The sequence below is a fragment of the Helicoverpa armigera genome, chromosome 5 (assembly GCF_030705265.1).
Source record: "Helicoverpa armigera isolate CAAS_96S chromosome 5, ASM3070526v1, whole genome shotgun sequence".
Taxonomy (NCBI): Eukaryota; Metazoa; Arthropoda; class Insecta; order Lepidoptera; family Noctuidae; genus Helicoverpa; species Helicoverpa armigera.
The window spans coordinates 4,218,280-4,233,744 of NC_087124.1; the positions used below are offsets into that span (position 1 = coordinate 4,218,280).

Genomic DNA, 15,465 nt, shown 5'->3' on the forward strand with positions numbered 1-15,465 from the left:
TGGAACTTTCCGCGATCCATGTCCGATCTAATCATTCATCTGTATAATATTGTTACACGTACAGACTTAGGTAAAACATCTAAAAACCATTTAATATTTGAATTTCCCGCTCCCAGTTGAAGCATTCGCTTTAATAGGGAAGACGAGTTTGTAAGTAATAAAATCTGGACAATATTGCGGCTCTAATGAACTACTCACAGCACCTAACTACTACTACTACTGTCACCATCATGTCCATCATGTTTTCCTCACACTCAGTAGAGACACTCAATTTGTGTGTGTAGGTACTTTGTGCTCACGGAGGCTCCGGTAGGCTATGTACCCTTTTTAAGGTGATGAGGCGGCAAAGATGTAAAGATATCAATAAAGTAGTTTTTTTAATTGGTACAATACTCTGGCAATGCTCCGGGCAGGTCATCCGTATTTCGTATGTGGCGCTCAAAACGCTGTCGCATCAAGCTCCTTTATTTTACCAGCGTCCCGGATGGTGATAAAAACTATCCTATGTTCTTTTCCTGGGTCTAAGCTATCTCCTCTCTAAGTTTCGGCTTAAACAGTTCATCCATTCTTGAGTTATAAAATGTGTTACCGAAGTAACTATTATAGTAATCTGTGGTGTAACTAACTAACACGACTTTCTTTTATATAAAGATTTAACTTAACTGTGCTTTTGTATCGTTCTTTAAATGGTTGGACAACAGTTTAAAAAATTGCAAAGATTCGATTTGAGAACCTCTTATTTTCGTTTTAGAAAATGATTTTATTCTGGATTTTACGGATTTTATATAGACACTGCATAGACAATTGACAAATCTTTTTTCCATAAATCAATACTTTTATAATCTGTAATGACTGCCACTTGGTGGCTTTTACTATACGACAAAATTAAATAGTTATTACAATAGGCGATCCATCATATTCTGTCTCAACTTTCATGCCACTTTCAGTGATGCTTATTCTTTCTTCTACTCGTCAAGTGTTATTTTAAATTTACGACCATAAAACGTCATGGTAGCGTTATCTGTCGTCGTCAGTCAAGTCGTCTTCGTAATATCGCCCAGAAAGAAAAAGCGTGCAATTGTGCATCAAATCAGTCATATAATTTATCCTTGAGGTTATTGACAGCGGCCCATAAATACAAGTTATCCTAATTTGTAAAATGTTTGCCTACAGAATACTGAGATGTATTCAATTTTGGTAAATGATAAAAGGATTATAATTTCCTAAACAATTGAACGAATTCTTCGATTCATCAACCTGGAAAGGTCAGTAAACTTACTTATTTTCTATTTAACATAGGAATAGACATGATAAAAATTGTAGCCAGTGGCTGGTTGAAAAACGCAAATGAAACTTTATCATCCTGTCAAAATCTTTAGTTACCATACGGTTTATGTCGGGCCCAATCTATTGCGGGCTTTAAAATATTTGATAGGTTAATTAAAGCTCATACATTTGTTTGTGATCTACAAATTATACAACTGTTTGGAAAACACTTAGTGTGTCATCGCTACCATTCCATCAATAGTGTTCTTTTTTATTTAAGCTTAGTATAAAGTGAATTATTACATTTATTTTTGAATTTAGTGGAATTGGTAAGTGGAATATTGTTTATTACCTATTGGTTTGGTTTTGGTTAAGAAATATATAACAGTTTAAGGTGTGTAATGATAAAAATGTAGGTGATTATTCTAAATTTATACACATCCTAATTATTCAAAATATTCATGCAATATAAGAATTTTAAGGAACTCATATGTTGGTTCTTTTAAAAATGACTTCTTGATAATGTAAGATACATTTCAATATTTTTATAATTGAGTAGTATAGTAATAAAACAAAATTAATTTTGAAATACAATCCCATACTAGCATTTTGATTTGTACATTCTAGAATATTTTCCCATTCCAAATAAATCTTAATAATATTTTCTTTGGAAAATACCAAGTACATAAATACAGATGGACTATTGAACTAAAAGTGAAATACTTAATTAGGCAGGTAATATAATATAGGTTTAAAATAATTCAGTTGTGTGATTTAGTTTTTAAATAATAATCTATCAGTCACAACGGCACATTTGATGTGCAGTCAAATAGCAGAGTGCTAAGAACAGCCACATCACATGTAAGTATGTAAATGTTGAATTGGATGGTTGTAAGTATCTGTTTACATATAATCAACATTTTTAAATAGTACATGCTTATGTTCATTTAGTTTGAAATCAAATGGTTTGGGTTACAGTTGTGCGTGATTCAAGACACAGAAGAGAAGAATATCTTAAGAATTTTGACAAAAGTTTATGACCGTTTTCTGGTCATAAACAAACAAGTGTAGTGCTTCAAGATGGACCTGCCGGATTGTCCTCCGGGTGCAGAAGGGTATCAGGATTCCGTCACAGAAGTACCCAAGAAACCTGAGTTAGAAGAGTCACCTTGTACTAAGGTAAATATTATTTTTTATTATTATAAAAAAAAACTGAAGATATTACTCTTAAATAAATCTTAATTTATTTTAAACTGTTTATTCTCCTCAATTTGGATACTGGAGGACAACCTCGGTGATGATAATTATAACTACAACATATACAATTCCTATCTCCCCCTTCAATCCTAAGATTATAGAGAACCGTTTGCAAAGGATTTCCCCATTTTTTATATTGAATTCAATAATGTTAATCATATTTGGTCAATACAACATTAAAGAGAGCTCACACAGAGAGATCTCAATTATAAAGGTTGAATTCGAAACACCATTCACACTGATCAAGAATAATTCTATATTTATGTTTGTTGATTGCAACAGAAATACTTTTAATGCTTGGTGGAATAAAACATTAAAGTTATGTAACAATTGAGTATTTGGTTAATCACACAAAAAATATTCATACATTTTTTAATTCCTTTATTTATGATAATACTTCTCTACAATATGATACAAACGCATGGTTTATTCATTGACAGTGCCAGTAACATAAACTTATCACCTAAAGTATAATTTATGGAAAAAAGTTATCAACAATAGAACATGCTTCCAGTTTGAGTGCATACAAATAATAAAACTACAGTATATTATCTTATAATTAGCTACACAATGAATAAAACAGTATTTAAGCTAAGTCCGGCGCCAATTGCCAACGTCATCTGCCCGTTGTGCAGTTTTCTAAAAGCAGTTGAGGCTCTGGTGAACGACTTGTGGCAGTAAAACCGCCATACACTGCTATGGTGCTACCATGCTCTGGGATATTAAATGACTTGCTAAGAGATGGGCAGCAACATCTCCAGTATAGTATTTATTTTATGACTAGTGCAGACCCAGATTTCTTTATGTAAGGCAGGTTGATGGCAATAGGTTTAGTTTACCAATATGACTATGTTGTCATCGCCTCTATCAATTAATGTGATGTTTGAATAGTTATCATACCATCGCACTATCCTGCTGTCATACTATGGCATATCACATATCATGGCTGAATTACAAGGTCCTCACAATCATGCCGTGTTTACTAGAATTAGTCGCTCTCAATGGGTAAGTATATAGGATCTCTGTGCTTCAGGTTTTACACAAAAGTATTAGGATTTGTTATAAATTGTGGCGTAAAGTAGGTACACTTGACTTGTTTATTTACCGTTAAAGATGTGAAGGGAAGAAATATTTATTTATTTTATTTTAGCGAAAAGACCTAAATGAAAATTGTTATTAATATATTTATATATATTAATATATATATAAAATATATTTAAACGAACATCGAAAGGAGTTAACCGTAAATTGCGACGGCATGAATTAGCGTCTGAGGTGTTAATTAAAAATGCCTTTTTTTTTTCAAGTTACTATGTAAATAAATGTTGGCTACATAATGTTGGTTGCTTTCTCATATTTTTCAACAATTTTTCCACCAATGAAGTTTAAAAAATATTGATAGATTTTATAGACAAAAACAGCGTATCTTAAGACAAAAAGTGTGTTTGTTTTGGGAAATTTAGATCTTAATATGGAGTAGTTTCCAATTCGTTAACGCGATGTGTTTCGTTATTTCGTACCATCTAAGTTATTATTTTACCACACAAAATATTACTGTGAAAAAGTTTGCATTTACTTCGACGAGACCGCTCAACAGGTAAGTATATCATAGTGAAAAATAACTTAAAAATACATATCTCCAATAAAATACTGAAAATAATATTATGAACTGTTTTATTTGATACGTTCTTATCCCATGTCTCGGCAATCTAGGGCGGGTCGGTTGTACGTTTTATTTTGTCAGCGGTACTTTAAGTTTTTTTTGCGTCTGTTCAGCTGTTAAGCTGGTCGGTTATTTGAGATGTTTTTGTGATGGTTTTAATGTTTTGTGGTTGTTACTTTTAGGCGGAGCTCGAGTTTCAAGAGCACCTGAACAGTTTGAAGATCAAGCTTGAAGATGGCGTTACGCGATGCATGGTGGAGAGGCGCGGGCGCGACATCTCGGGGAAGTGGATCTACTTGTGTTACCCCTGTGCCGCCGTCTGCAGTGGAGAGAGCATACTGCAGGTCAGCCCGCATTATTATCACACTATATAATGTTTTTGTTCCTGGTAGACTAGGCTGTTACAATTACTTTTGGTAATTGAGTAGCTTCGTTATTCTAAGATCCGCTAGGATCACTTACCAAATAAATGGCGAACATTTCACTTCTAAATGAGAATTTCTTTAAATCGAAAAAGTGTATAATTTACTGTTTTCATTACAGACCCACATATCGGGGAAGAAACACAAGACCAAGTTGACGATGCGAACTGTTTGGCCAATGAGCATCTTTGATGATCATCCCTTCAACCAGCATAGCAACAAGACTTCAACTAGTAAGTTCTTCCCGTACAATACTACTTTTTCCCAACGTTGTGAAAACAGTAAAATTAATTTTAAATAATATTTTTTAGCATCGGAGAAAGTGCTTCAAAAAATGGCGCAGGAAGTCGACCTTCACAATAAGAACCCTTCGGATCTGGACCTCAAGTATGACAAGTATAGGAATGTGACCTGTCACATCCAGGACTCCCTCGACGGCGTTAAGTAAGTACATAAAACTATCATTTTAGCGTTTGTTTTAAATAACATAGGAATTTCTCCTAAGAGGACACACAACACAACAGACAACAATGTTAGTTGAATATTCAAGCTTCCTAATAGTTGTACTGTCACCAATTAAAGATTAATGATTACGTGACCAGATTTTACAGCCTGTTTCATTCCTCTCCTGTCAAACAACGGATTTTTTTTTGTTATAAGAAAACTGGTACTAAAATCTTTCAGTACCGCTTTCAGCCTAACATTCATTACCGGTAACCAGTAGACAACGTAACTAAAAACCGAAGGGGTTCACGAGCATGCAATGACCGATACGCATTACAAAAGCTATGATTCGATTGTCTGTTTTTTTTACAACAGATCAAAGGACCATCGCCCAAGTGATCACACTAGCTAGAACTCCTAACTGTTGGAAATAAATATAATATACTAGCTTCCTCTCGCGGCTTTGCCCGCGTGGTGTGTTGATAAAAAGTAGCCTATGTGTTAATTCAAGATTTATAGGTGATACTCCACATCTACATACCAAATTTATTAAATTGGAAGAATAACAAACTTTCACATTTCTAATATTAGTAGGAGTAACTAAGCTACACTTGTTTGTCAGGGCTCCACTGCTTGGCATCGAGTACCTGATCGAGCACCCGCCCGAGCAGGCGCACTACGAGCCCTCGTACATGTGCACGCTGTGCTCCAAGCAGGGCCATCCGCGCACCATCATCAACCATCTCACCTGCTTCTGGCACCGGTACAACTATCTCGTGAGTATACCTCCTCTCCATGGGCTTAGTGGAAGAAACTGCTAAATTGTTGATTTCATCTGTCTACCCTTTTCCCAACTATATTGGGGTAGGCTTCCAGTCTAATCGCGAGAGCGAGCCTGTCTGAACTCCACCCAATTACCAGGGCAACCCGATACCACTTTTTAAGACTGGTTGTCAAACTTTCTGGCTTCTGACTGACCGTAGTGATTGCCAAAGATTTAAAAAAGATAGCTATATTACTTCCTGAGCCTTCTTCCAATGACACCTCAGCTACAGAACTCTTAAACTGATTTTTGATCGAGTATATTTTTCTTGGACACAGTTGCGTCATTTCGCGACAGCGTGCAGCATGCTGACTCCTTACCGCGCTCAGCACAAGTACCGCGAGGGCGTGGGCATCATCATGAACCGTCTCGCTCAGCGCATAGAGGACAAGTACGGACGCAAGCGACCCGTCAACTTCGATAAAGAGGAATACGAGAAAGACAAGTATGTTATTCAAACTGTTATTGGGTTACGTTTCTGTTTTGAAAAAAGTGTATATAGAGCGATTTTTGTAATGTGTGGTAAATTGTTAAAACAGGGAGCAAATCCATCAGTGGATATTCCGAGGACATCACTACTCGGAGAAGGATGGACCGTCTTTCGTAGAAGTGGTCGATGTCGGCCTCATTGACTCGCTCCACAAATCTAGTAAGTTATTATTTATACATATGTATGGTTAATCTTGAATTATCATGGATATTAAATATTTTTATTTTTATTGCAGATGAAGAAAAGAAGTCGATAAAGTAAGTATTTATTAATATTATAATATTTTCTTTGACTCTAGAAGTAGTGTAAAATATGTCCATATTTTTTACATAACAGATCTATAAGTACCCTACGTAACTATTTACCTAATTAACTAATCTACCTTTTAACAAATAATTATAAGTTATAGTACAATAGGTAATATTTGCTATTTTTTAATCAGGGATAAGCGGGACCCATCACCGCCGAATGTATCCGCGCCTTCAAGACCGCTGTTCAATAATTTCTCGGTAAGTTAACAAGCTATAATAATTTTAATTTTACATTCAATAAATAATGAGTATAAGCTATTTGCAAACGTAATAAAGGCTTATTATAGTACTTTAGTTTACTAATAACATTTACTTACATAACTTACAAAATAGTCGGGCTTAATTCATCCGTTTACCACGAATTTTTTCGTTCAATTTTCAAAATAAACTGTTGTTTTAGGAAAAACGTACGTTTATGTTGGTTGGTGAAGTTTTGCCTCAGTCCACTAAAGTCGACTATTTTTTCTTGGTCATCAATGGCGGGGGAAGGGGAAGTGTCAGACAGACAATTGTAGATTATTGCACACAAGTGCCGAGATATAGTTATCGGCACGAATCTTGAGCGCTGACCTTTATCTGCGCAGAAGTGATTTATTAGCGAAGAACCAATCCCGAGTGACGGCTATGACGCGATGCGCTGCGGGCCAATCATCGCTCAACTCCGCCCCGCGCTCACTTCATACCACACAAGGGACCCAATAAATTACTTCTGCGCAGGTGAAGGTCAGCGCTCAAGATTCGTGCCGATGATTATGTTAGTAACTGTATTGGGTGACGGCCTGCACTACATTACAGTCTAGAACCACACGAGTGATGATTTTGAAAAAAGAAATACTTTGAATTCAATAGCGAATACAACCAATTATGCCTAATTTAAATGATGATGTAGGAAATCCGGCTTCTATCTGTATACCAGCCAAAAATTACGTTTCTTGTAAGCCTCTAAAAATATTTCAGTATTTGTAGTTAAGGCGGCATCACAACACACCTTATGTGGAAATGTCTACTGTCTATCAGAGTTCATAAAATAAAGCCTGGTGACAGAAGGACGGATAGACGGACAGCGGAGTCCTGCTCATGGGGTTCCGAATAGGCAAAACATGTAGTGACATTTGTCTATCCGTTCCGCCAGGCCGGGGAGGGCGGGGAGGGCGCCGTCCGCAAGAAGCGCACTCGCACGCGACCGCGCTGGCGCCGCACCCCCGCCGCCCCGCCCCCGCCAGGCGATGTCTTCACCACCCCCCTCACTGACACTAGCGATGACGACGTAAGGGATTACACAATACTAGGAACAACCTGTCAAAATTACCTTTCTCAGATAGATTTATTTACGTCGTCTACTTCGTATGCGGAAGTTTTTAAAAGCAATAAAATGGTTATAGTGTGTGTGTTAGCCTTAAAATATATACACATATGCCTTCGCGGATTTTTGTGTAGCCTATGTGAGATGCACCTTATTTTCCCCCTTCATCTACAGCAAATATTGTTAATGTACGCAGAAATAATTTCCAAAAACTGAACAAACTATACCTATACTAAAACTTTTCTCGTGAAACACGCTATCGAGTGGTAAAAATCGCATCTGAATAACATCGAATACTAAGCGAAAAACCGACAAATTATATTAACAGTTTCACATTAAACGTATATTATGACTAGAGGCTACGTTTACGAAACGAAATACATGCTAATTTATGCGAACAACGATTAAAAAATGCATTTATACTACACGTGTGACTTAACTTTGACATCTGGCTCGAACGACATTAGCTTAAATTTGACAGCTAAAGATGCCGGTTTCTAATAGATGCATTACTTCTTTATATTAATTAGTAACTTATATACTTGTTGTGGTTGTGGCGAATTTCGCGTCAGTTGTCGAGAGTTGTTGTATAGTATTGAGCTAGCAGGATGTCCGCCCGCAGCGTCCGGCGGGGCGGCAGGAGCGGCGCGCGGGCTCGGCGGGCTCGCTGTCCGACATCAGCGACGACCTCGACACCGAGCGCCGCGACCTCGCCCGCGCCGACAAGCGAGCTCTCAGGTACCTCACACTACATCATCATCATCTCCCGAGCCTTTTCCCGATTATGTTGGGGTCGGCTTCTAATCTAACGTGATTCTACTGCCTATCTGACCTTATAAACTCAGTTACCCGGACATCAACCCATCTCACATCACATCTCTACACTGATTGTTTGCTTGTACCCTAAAGGTTTCGTAACTACTGAACCGAAATACGAACCCAGCTGTGTCGAGGACGCTCTGGCAAACTTTGTTCAAAAACTTTTTAGTCCGTTAAGAAACCTTCCACAAGAGGTCCTCAAACTACGATTGTCGATTTTATGACGCAGTCAATTTTTAATTTATCAGTCACTGTATACCTATGTATGGTAAGAAGATGGTGTACAATAAAGTTGTTGTTCCAGGGAGCGTTTAGACTCGCACAAGGCCCGCTACGAGCCCTACCCCGACAAGCGCCGCGCGGCCTCGCCCTTCCGCAGCCGCGCGCCGCCTCGCCCCACCACTACTACTGCTGCATCAACGGAAAAGGTAAACTTTATCTTATTAGCTGTACGAGTCAAAATGACTCGTCATCCTCCTGTCCTTTTCCAATTTTATTTGAGTTCAGCGTAGCATGTTCTATTCTTATAAACTCTTCTGTCTGCCGTTGTCTCACAAGTAACATTCTTTCATTCTTATGCCTTAAACATTGATAATGGTATTTAAATGTTAGTTTAGATGAGATTGTTGCTTTAGTCCACAATCAAGAGTCTCCAAAATATACATTATATTCTGTCACCTTTAATGTAACATTCTGGTTTTGCTAAGATTTGCACATAATTACATATCATTGCTTCAAAAACAAATCAATATAAAATAAAACATACTCCCAACAGCAACGGCCTCCTAACTACGAGTACAAGTTGAAGTTGGCCGGTGAGAAGCGTCAGACGGCCGAGGAGTCCGCCAAGAAGACGCTGGCTTACCATGAGAAGAACCCGGAGAAGCACCCGCTGTACCCTGAGGAGTGGAAGAAGTTCTGGAACCGGCGCTACAAGGAGATACAGGCTGGTACGTACTAATCTTTTCTATTCTCGAGCAAATATTTTTATCCGCTACAAAGGAGGAGGTTCTTAATTCGACCGTGAACATATTATTTTTTTCCATTGCAGAAGGCAAAGACCCATCCAAGCACGACTTCAAGCCGGAATGGATAGTGTTCTGGACGGCGCGTATGAAGGAACTACACGAGGAGGAGTTACGCATAGAAGTGAACGAGATCTACAGGCGCATGTGTTTGTCTCCGCCCGATATGAACAAGCGGGCTTCCGAACCGCGTCAGGTGGAGAAACCTAGAGCTCCGGAACTGAGGCGTAAGACCCCTGAAAGACTTCGCCGGGATCCTGAACCTCGTAGAGATCCGGAACGCCATCGTTCTCCGGAACGTCGTCGGTCGTCGGAACGTCGCCGATCGTCGGAACGTCGGCGCTCGGCCGAACGCCGTCGCCTGGACAGACCCGATCGTTACCTCGATCATCGCGGCCGAGAGCCTCTGCCGAGACGACGCACTCCGCCCGAGTTTAGACGCATGCGCAGGTCAGTTATTATGACATATTTAAACGGTTTTTTCGTTGTACTAAGGATTTATTTGCTAGTTCAAATTGTAAATTTTTTGTATTGTTTCGATTCTTAAGTCGAACAGTGTTATTTTGATTTCTTACTAGCAGCCAACACTAAAAAACCTTTAAGCCAAATTTTCAAGAAACTGTGATTATTATTATGACACTTTATTGTACAATGATTTTGTGCTTAGGACTCCGCCGCCACACTACCGTCGCTCCCCGGGCCGGCGTCGCTCAATAGATCGTCGGTCACTGGAGCGTCGTTCACTAGAGCGACGTTCCCTGGAGCGTCGCTCGCCGGAGCGGCGCCGCTCGCCGCCGCCGCACAAACGTACACGCTCTAGAAGTCCCGTACACAGGTATATACATACTACTCTTTGAAATTGCTAGAATACCGGGCTTTTATCTGAAGTATTCAAGCGGAATTCGCAACATAAAAGCTCGTTTTTCTTAACAAAACTGTTTAATTTGAACGTCAAACTTGATAGTAAACACTTGTTTCAAGAGAATTGTAGTTTTTTAAGTTTTCCGTGAACATAGGTCTCACATAGGGATATGCCATCTCGAATTTCGCCAAACCCGGACAAAGATTAAAAAAAACCGAACATTTGGCGTAAATCGCATTTTTTCAAACTCCGCCCGGACGAGTTCCTAACTAGGACAAATCCGGGGAAACCCGGACGGATGGCAGGCCTAGTCTCACAGTAATGTTGTTCTGTCCAGACGCAGCCCGGCTCGGACACACATCGCGCTGGAGGCGGTGAGTCGCGGCAGCCGCAGCCCGCTGTCGCAGCGCGAGGCGCAGCGCAACCGCAGCCCCGAGCCGCGCCCGCCCGCGCGCCAGCCGCCGCCCTCGCTGCAGACCGTGCTCATCTCCGACGACGAGCTCAAGCCGTTAGTATACACATACTTACATAATAGAACTCAAATGCACACGAATTTGAATAGTTACATGAAGGATTGGATATTTGTATGTATGTATTATTTATTTATTTATTATATTTTATGTTTTATTTATAGGTATATATTTTATGTTATTATTATCTTTCTTTTGTTTAATGTTGTGCACTTAAAATTTTCTCTTCCCTATCGCATCTCTCTATCGCTCTAAGGTTTGCTGTTAGAGAACCCAGTTCTGGGTTAAGCTCGCCTTTGTACATGTCTTCTCTGTGTTGTGTGTGTCTTTGAAATGTTTTTGTGTACAATAAAGAATAATAATAAGGAAAATAGTTTTTATTGCGTGACGAGAGACGCATGCACATGAGGGGGATAGTATGCGCTATGAGCTCACATTGCGGCTCTAGCTCAGCATAATGCTGAATAGATGAAAACAAATGTTATATTATATAACATTTTATAAAGGGTCTGCGTTGAATAAGACGTGATCTATGGGTGGTAAAATTATTAAGACTCAGTAACTCCGTTATTAGGCCTTCTAAAGTAGCTCCAGCAAATCTGAAACTGAAGTATAGGAATAATGTTTTCTTTCTCATGAGACTAACATAGTATGTAAAGAAACGTTTAAATAGATTTTTTCATTGCGCATGCGATACTTACGAGCATAATTTATCTTATACACATATCCAATATATATAACCTTTTCCCCAGTGACGACGGGCTGTCTCCGTGGAACTCTGACAACGACATCGACTCGATAGTGTCGGAGGCGGAGAAGCGCGACCGGTCCCGCGCCGGCAGCGCCGTGTCCCGCGCCTCGCGCCGCAAGCGCACCGCCAGCACGCTCGTGCCGCCCATCGACGACGTCGCCGCTGATGATGTAGTGGCCACGCTCAGGCAACTCGTGGCCTTGGAGGATTACCTCGGCAGTCTGGGACCGAAGATCGTTGATCTGTTGGCAGATGCACTGAAGATGGAGAAGGTTTGTGAATGAGTGATGGTTTTTTTTTGAGTTGGTGTTGAAGTTTGTTTGCTTTTTTTATGAACATAATAAACCTATTAATAGTTTATTCAATGTCAATGATTAAATCTAACCTTACGGTGTGTGACAAGCGAGCCATTTTCGCCCTTGTGGTGTTTTGATAAAAAGGTGGCCTTTGTGTTAATCCAGGGTATCAACTATCTACATACCAAAACGGTCCAACCGTTTTTGCGTAAAAGACTAATAAACATACATCCATACATTCTCACAAACTTTCATATTTATAATATTAGTAGGATTAAGCGGCGTAGTGTACTCACGCTTAGAAAAGTTAAATTTTCTTATGTTTGACTTTAATTGATATTCTAACCTCCAACATTAATTACCATTAACTTATTACACAAAACCAGGAAAAGCCGAACTCATCAGAGGAGCTGCTAGAGCGTGAGAGCGCGGTGGTCCTCATAGAGACGGCCAAGGAGAAGCTGAAGGGCGCCGTGCAGGCGGGGCTGGTCGGCGGCAGCGCGGCCGCGGCGCTGCGGGCCGCTGTGGTGCGGGCTGCTGCCACGCTGCATGAGGCGGATAAACGAGCCAGGGCTAGGAAACAGGTAAGGGAAAATGATGTTTATTTGAGCATATAATTATATAGTTGCTGACTATTGATATAAAAAACTGCGAAACTGCAATAAAATTATGTGAACGAAATTTACAGCACTTTTTATGTTTATTATGCAATTTCATGGATGAGGCATGGCCGAAGTGTTTTTTTTTTTTGCTGCTGGCGTAAGAGCTAAGTTCAGAAAACTGCAATCAGCTCATATTCACATATTCTTTGAGTTCTAATTATCGCAAACTATTCTACTGCTGATTGTTTTTCTAATTAAATAATTTGATAAAAACAATTGAAATATTCCAGGTTTCATCCAGCTCTGCGAAACCAGCAGTGGTGCCAGTCGCAGGCGTGGGTGAAGTAGACCGCGCACAGATAGCACAACAAATGGCCGAGGCTCTCATAGCGCAGGGCAAAACGGACGTCTCGTCCGAAGACTTGGCACAACTCGTCGACGCAGTTGTGGGGATGGCCGAAGCCAAAAAACGAGAAGCTGAGAAGAATAAGAGGGCGGCAGCGCCACCTGTCGTCGAAAAACCGGCGAAACCAGCGCTATCTAAGATGAGCGGCACCGCGTCTGCGCTGCAAATGTTGCAGTCGGCTTACAATGAAAATGATAAAAAGTAAGATATAAGAAAGTAATCATGTCTGATTTAGCACTTTACACCTTCCTATGCTGTTTATCTTCACAGCGATATTTATCAATTTTTGTTTTACCCACCAGGACGGAGGTAGACGACGTCCCTGATGTGATGGACGGCCTCTCAGACTCTGACCTTGAGACGTTGCTGAAGAACTTTAACGAGTTGTCAGCAGAAGAGCAACACAGTCTCATAGCTTACTTGAAGAAGTTGGAGGCTAAGGAGCCGCAGCGAGTGGAGCGGCTGCGTCAGTATGTGAGCGAGGCAGCTTCCACTGCCGCTAAGGAACCTGAACCTGATAATGATAAGGAGGAACCAGCTCCTCCCCCCAGCGCAGTCGTCGTGGAGAGCGATGATGATGATTATACTGTCGAAGAGGTGAATATTGTTTGGTATACTGCCGTTAAGTAACACCATGCATGATAAATGTGGAAGAGTGAAAGAGATGATTTGCCAAATAATACAAATATTATATTTTTCTCTTGAATGCATGTTTGAATAAAATGATAAGCTGTGTCATTTGCTACTTTTATTATGTTTGAGGAAAAAAAACAGATAAAAATATATGGTTGCTCAATAGCTCGAAGCAGAAAAGAAAATAGGAAAGAAATACTATTAATTAATCGAAAAAATCAAAACTCAAGTTAAGACTTATTTCCTTATTGCATAATTCGCAACACAAGTAATCTTAAAAATTGTATGTAGTTAAATAATCGCATTCTTTATCCCCAGGTTTTCCAATCCGCAACACAGAAAGTAAAGGAAGATCAAATACGTCAAGAAATGGAGATCGTAAAGAAATCTTTAGAAGAGTCTAAACCGGAAGAAATTGTGGTTGAACCGACGACTCTCGAGAATTCCCTCGCCGACATATCGAAGAACTTGTCGTCAGCCAGCGACCTGTTCGCGCTGGTGCAGGCGAGCCTCAAGTCCGCGCCCGCCGCCACCCCCGCGCCGCTCTCTCGCTCCCCCAACGTCGTCGCCAGCACCACTCAGCCCAGGTCTTTCGGAGACCTGCCTGAGCCCACTGTTACTCAAGAACCAGTACAACCACCCTCACAAACTGCCGCGGTTACATCAGCCTCGATACTGAATCAATTCGTGTCGCAAGGATCAGGACAGGCCCCATTCCAAAATCAGCCAGCAGGCCTGTTACGTCCTCCCGTACGTCACCAGGTGCCAAACCAGCAGCAGATGCCGCAACATCAACAGCTACGTCCGCAACAGCAGCAACAACAAAACTATTCATCACAGCAGAACCAACATTATAATCAACAGCAAAATTATCAACCACAACATTCAAATTATCAACAAAATAATCAACAGAACCAGCTTCCACTTCAACACCAACAACATAATCAACAAGGTCAGATGAACCAGCCGCTACTCAACCAGCAGTATCAACCACAGCAGTATAACAATCCGCAGCATCAGCAACAGTATCAACAGCCGCAGCATCAACAACAAAACTATAATGACAACAGGAACAAGAATGATCACTTCAACCAGGGACAGTGGAACCCGCGCGGGAATATGATGGACAACCGAGGTCCGCCTCTAAGAGGGAATGCACCCGATAACTTTGGACCGAATGCTCCATACAATCAAGGACCTAGAAATAACTTCATGAATGGCAGGGGGCAGGATAATTACGACACACGGCCTCAGAATATGAACCAGCAGTTTAACAACTACGATAATAATCAAAATAATTTTAGAGGTCGCGGAGGCGGCAGGGGTCACTTTGGAGGACCCAGAGGTCGTGGTCGGGGGTACTATTAATAGTATTCACAATGTTTTAGATTTTACAAGTAACATTTTGTTATGATTACCATTGCTCATGCAATTAGATTATATTATTCGTCATTTTAACTATGGTTTTGACCTGCATGTATTTTTATTCTGTAGATAAAACTTCCGTCAATAAATAATGAGAGTTTACTTATTTGTTTTGTATTTTGTGACCTTCCAACTCAAGCTATCAAGCACTTTCACCTCACTGATAAATAACTGCAAATTCAAATTTATACAACCTT

The 15,465-nt window shown here is 40.2% G+C and overlaps 1 protein-coding gene across 5 annotated transcripts; it reads left to right on the top strand.

Annotated features, from left to right (window-relative positions):
• The first annotated feature begins 924 nt into the window (after positions 1-924).
• LOC126054892 (uncharacterized protein CG7065) lies at positions 925-15,370 on the top strand. Of its 5 annotated transcripts, XM_064034811.1 has the most exons (22): positions 925-1,265; positions 2,245-2,445; positions 4,369-4,530; positions 4,730-4,841; positions 4,920-5,052; positions 5,675-5,828; positions 6,154-6,320; positions 6,415-6,524; positions 6,601-6,622; positions 6,808-6,874; positions 7,809-7,943; positions 8,602-8,717; positions 9,103-9,226; positions 9,574-9,748; positions 9,850-10,273; positions 10,491-10,658; positions 11,023-11,193; positions 11,908-12,178; positions 12,589-12,786; positions 13,095-13,411; positions 13,513-13,807; positions 14,162-15,370. In XM_064034811.1, exons 2-22 carry the CDS (start codon positions 2,347-2,349, stop codon positions 15,209-15,211), a joined length of 4,470 nt encoding a protein of 1,489 aa, XP_063890881.1. In that variant the 5' UTR covers positions 925-1,265; positions 2,245-2,346; the 3' UTR covers positions 15,212-15,370. The 5 variants fall into 5 exon arrangements, with proteins under 5 accessions (XP_063890881.1, XP_063890885.1, XP_063890882.1 ...); XM_064034815.1 differs by lacking the exon at positions 2,245-2,445 and having other exon boundaries at positions 926-1,265; XM_064034812.1 differs by lacking the exon at positions 7,809-7,943 and having other exon boundaries at positions 928-1,265; positions 8,584-8,717.
• The last annotated feature ends 95 nt before the right edge of the window (positions 15,371-15,465 follow it).

Coding starts and splice junctions, on each gene's coding strand:
- LOC126054892 (XM_064034811.1), top strand. CDS start 2,347: ATGGACCTGCCGGATTGTCCTCCGGGTGCAGAAGGGTATCAGGATTCC. Junction 5,053..5,674: donor GACTCCCTCGACGGCGTTAA/GTAAGTACATAA, acceptor CTTGTTTGTCAG/GGCTCCACTGCTTGGCATCG. Junction 10,659..11,022: donor TCTAGAAGTCCCGTACACAG/GTATATACATAC, acceptor TGTTCTGTCCAG/ACGCAGCCCGGCTCGGACAC.